The sequence below is a fragment of the Gekko japonicus genome, unplaced genomic scaffold (assembly GCF_001447785.1).
Source record: "Gekko japonicus isolate JY-2015 unplaced genomic scaffold, Gekko_japonicus_V1.1 scaffold683, whole genome shotgun sequence".
In the NCBI taxonomy this organism is placed as follows: Eukaryota; Metazoa; Chordata; class Lepidosauria; order Squamata; family Gekkonidae; genus Gekko; species Gekko japonicus.
Genome location: NW_015162499.1, coordinates 255,716 through 260,225, shown reverse-complemented (window position 1 = coordinate 260,225; position 4,510 = coordinate 255,716). Strand labels below are relative to the sequence as shown.

Here is a 4,510-nt window from a genome sequence, read left to right as displayed (position 1 = left end):
ATACCAGTGAAATGTACTAGTGCCCAGCAAAAGTCAGTGTCTTCCCTTAAATGCTTCCTTTTTTCCCTCCATTAAAAACAATGGAGGACAGGGGCATCTTTTTGGGGCACTCTGTACACGCACTGGTTCTGCTGGGCACTCTGTACATGCCCTGTCTGTGCTGTGCCTGCACACACATTCTGCTTGGTTCTGTTGAACTAGCATTGCCAGTGGCACTGGTTTTCCTGGGCACTCTATATGAGCATTGGTTCTTCTGGGCTTGGAAAAATCCCCCCACCTTCAGTTTCTCCACTTGCAGCTGCTGGATGACCTTGGGCAAGCCATAGTTCTCTCAGAGCTGTTCTTGAAAGAACTCTCTCAGGCCCACCTACCTCACAGGGTGTCTGTTGTGGGGAGGGGAAGGGAAAGGAAAGGAGTTTGTAAGCCGCTCTGAGACTCCAAGTGAAGGGCGGGGTATAAATCCAATCTCCTTTTCTTCTACTGCAGAGACTCTGTGGTTTGACACGAGTCCTTCCTTTTTTTGCTGTTCTCCCACCACTGGAAACAATGGAGGATGGGGGCACCTTTGAAAGGGGGTCATAGAATTGTACTCCCTGGTCCAATCTTTTTGAAACTTGAGGGATGAAAAAACAGCTCCCCAGACCCTTGAATATCCGAAGATAGATTTCCCATTGACTATAATGGTCCCATACGGTATAATGAAGCCAGGGTGGAAAGGGGGATTTCTGAAAAAAATGAATCTGAATACCATACTAGTATTGGAATTTGGGTTTTTCGAGAATCCCAAATTTTGGGGGGGTCCAATATATCCGAATTCAAAATATCCCGATTTTTTTTTGTGCACACCCCTACTCACAGGTATCTAACAAAAAGGTACCTTAGACCTACATGAAAAACACCTAATTGATTCAGTAGAGAAGATTTAATGAATGTCATCTTTATTGTGAATCGAAAGCTACAACTCATCTAAACTGAAGTGAAAAGACTTTTAACCATGTGGCTATGTACTGACAATCTGTGTTATGCAAGAGAGGAAAGCTACTGCAAAAAAATTGTTCATTAACCATGGAGAGTTGCATGAAAGGTTTCTTTAGGCACCTCAATCAATCTGACTTTTCAGCCTACATGGCAGGAAAAACTTTATCTTTCGTAGATCAAACGTAATCAATCTCTACTATACTCTCAGTGACGGGAGATGTCAAAGCAACAATTCCAGGTGAAGCCTCAACCAACATGCCCATGCCAGCCAGTACCAAGCACTTATTAGTATTTTAGCATCTAATCCCAAGGGGGTAACAGTCTTTGCCTGTAATAGCACAACACCCCAAATGGTCATGTGGAACTTTAAAGACCAAGCACATTTATTCTGGCATAAGTCTCCACAGGAAGACTAAAAATAAAGCAAAAGCCAACAGTGCAAAATATAATAAAAATATATTTTATTACTCAGAATTATCAAAATTCCCTACGCGTTTCACCAACAAGCTTCTTCGAGGGAATCTGTTAGTCTTGGGATGTTTCTTCAAAAAGAGTACACGATCAGTGGCCGATAGTTTTTCCTTATAAGCCTCTATAGGCCAAATCCAATCCCAGATGCATGAAAAGGCACCTCAAGGGCCAGTACATTACTTTCTAACAAAGTGATGCCAAAAGGCCAAGAACAGCAAGAGTGTGCAGGAAGCCTGTCACATGACTACAAAGAAGAAAAAGAAGAGATTGGATTTATACTCCGCCCTTCACTACCCAAAGGAGTCTCAGAGTGGCTTACAAACTCCCTTCCCCTCCCCACAACAGGCACCCTGTGAGGTAGGTGGGGCTGAGAGAGCTCTGATGGAAACTGCTCTTTTTCAAGAACAGCTGTGCCAGAACTATGGCTTGCCCAAGGTCATCCAGCAGGTGCAAGTGGAGGAGTGGGGAATCAAACCCGGTTCTCCCAGATTAGAGTCCGCGCACTTAACCACTACACCAAACTGGCTCTCAAAGGATGGATGGACATAACCCACACCCAACTGCAAAGGATGGATATAACCCACAAGCGGTGAATGAGCACTTCAAGGTGAGTAGTGTGAAAATGGAGGGATGATCGTGTTCCGTAAAAAGAACTACTTTTGTACCTGCTATTAAGTCTCAGCTCAGAGAGCTCACACTGGAATCTCCCCTTTAAATTTTTTAAACAAAGTATGGAGACTTTAAGAACTGCTGCAGACTCTCTAGGGAGCTCAAAAAGCTGCTGGAGAGCATTTCAATGCTCAGTCTGTGCCCATTAATACTCCTGTGGAGATAGACTAGCTGTTCAACTTCTTCTGTTGTGCAAGTAGCTAGCAAAACATCATGCAAAATTTTAAAACAGAATCAAATTTTGCATAATTCGGTTTAAGTGCAGTACCTGGAGAGAGACATTTGTTAGCCCCGGCTGTTGAACAAATTTCCCAGACTTCACCTTAGTATTTGACAGAGGTAATCATATACTTTGCAGCTTCCCAAATGGTCTGATTTCATGGTTTTTGTAACAATGAACTATGAAAGGTAGTTCTGTCCCTAATTCAAGGGTTTCCACGTACAGTGGTATTTGTACAGAGCTGGCGTGTATTTTAATGATTCACGCAAACCAGTAAGTAGTTCATATCTGTAGCACCACAATTTTTATTAAGAAAGATTTTTTTAAAAAAACTTTTGGGACACCTGATGATTTAGAATAAACCTACCAGAGTTTATATGAACACTGATCAACGTATGGAAAAGTATTCAAACTAAAATATTTCATTTAAAATTGGTAAAGCCTATCTGTGTCTCTTTACACAATAACCAATATTGACTTAAGGCTGCAGCAAAGAATACCATATTTTCAGGAGAAGACAATCGTGCCACCAGGCAACTATGAAATACATGACAATGTTTTGAAAGCAAGACTCGTGTGTGATGTGTAAGCCAGTTCTCACTTGAGTCATGCAATCATGGCTAAAGACAAGACAAACACTAGTCGCAATGGTTGAACAGCTTAAAAGTGGTGTACACCCAGCTGCTCTTTAAAGTGCAAAACACATGTGTGCCAAGTTCCTTTTTCAAAGGCAGGACATCTGAAATGCTGCCATGAACAGTTATACAGCCAACCAGTAGTCCTGTTACATCCTCCAGCAAAGTGGACTCTAGTGTTTCTTACTACCAGCCAAACATGTACTCCATAGCTTTGGACACGATGCTTTCATCTTTCCTAGGAGTCTGTCTGTCAGAAACCACCTAGAAAAGAGAGTCAGACACATGGTAAGCAAGAGATTGTTTTTTTCTGACTAGCCGTTTTTTTATTGTTCTTTTACACAACGCCTGGAATCCTTTTATCCAATACTAAGGTGATCAGGACAATATCCTCACATATTCCTACGTACCTGATAGTCACTAGTTGAAGCTTTATAGGCCGTGGCAAGAGGTCTCATTGTAGAAATCCTTTGAGCACTTGAAGGCTGCACGGGGGTACCTAGCGTTTTCATTGGTGGCGTGAAGGAGGAACAAGGGGATGACGCATAACTTCTGTCTATATTTTCCATCACACTCTGCGGGCAGAGATAAAATATTCCATTTAAAACCTATATCCTAGTTTTTTTAATCAACTTTTTCAGCCAGACTGTATTTCATATCCGAGCGGTTCTGTCGTCCCAGTGAACAGGGAGGGCACAAAATCCTTTACTTGTAGCTGCTGATTACTGGAACACCTTATCCAATGGCCCAAGGCTATATGAACTCAGCAGTGAAGATCGCCAAGCAGCCACATATGTCAGACAAGCAACCTGCTAACTGTAGCCATATAGCTGAGAGAAAAGGAGATGCGACACTACGCATTAAGGAGTCTTTGCTTTTAATGTTTGTTGACACATTAACTATTATATTTCTGTGTTAAAGGGCAAATACTTAATGCCGTGTTTATTTTTGTAAAAATATGCAGAGTTTCAATGAAAAACCTGCCATGCTGCTAGAACGCAACTATGTTGCTTCTACTATCAGTATTTAAAGTAGACTGTTCTTTCCTTTATACCGGGGTGGCCAAACTGCGGCTCGGGAGCCACATGTGGCTCTTTCACACCTATTGTGCACCTCCTGGCAGGGCAGCTGGGGAAGCGAAGGGGAGCCATGCTTTCCCTCCCTCCCATCTATTTGCTTTCTTTGTTTCTCTCTCTCTCCCTCTTTCTTTCCACCTCTTTCCTTCTTTCTTTCCACCTCTCTCTCTCTTAGACAAATAAATATCATTAGCAAATAAATATAGTTATCAATATCTGTTTTTACCCCTTTTGTTTTTATTTTTGGCAGTCTCGTTTAACGTTAATAAAAAGCAAAATGTGCATATTTTAAAAATAAAAACATGTGTAATATCCATGTCTTGCGACTCTCAGACATCTGACATTTATTCTATGTGGCTCTTACACTGAGCAAGTTTGGCCACCCCTGCTTTATACCCGATCAGAAAAGGTCTCTCAGCTACTCAATCATTTTGCCATTCCAGAAAGTAAAAATACAAAAC

The 4,510-nt window shown here is 41.8% G+C and overlaps 1 protein-coding gene across 5 annotated transcripts in view; it reads right to left on the bottom strand.

The window, feature by feature from the left end:
• Positions 1–1,497: 1,497 nt before the first annotated feature.
• The window catches only part of NUP35 (nucleoporin 35kDa), a 20,953-nt gene continuing 17,940 nt past the window's right edge, over positions 1,498–4,510 (bottom strand). For 3 of the 5 annotated variants that reach the window (XM_015406094.1, XM_015406091.1, XM_015406090.1), the window contains 3 exons: positions 3,384–3,548; positions 3,161–3,237; positions 1,498–1,693 (listed from right to left, as the gene is read on the bottom strand). In XM_015406094.1, the coding sequence (XP_015261580.1) occupies positions 1,633–1,693; positions 3,161–3,237; positions 3,384–3,548 (303 nt within the window). In that variant the 3' untranslated portion in view covers positions 1,498–1,632. Of the gene's footprint in view, positions 1,694–2,679; positions 3,238–3,383; positions 3,549–4,510 lie in introns of those variants that run through there. The other 2 variants (XM_015406093.1, XM_015406092.1) reach the window with 1 other exon arrangement.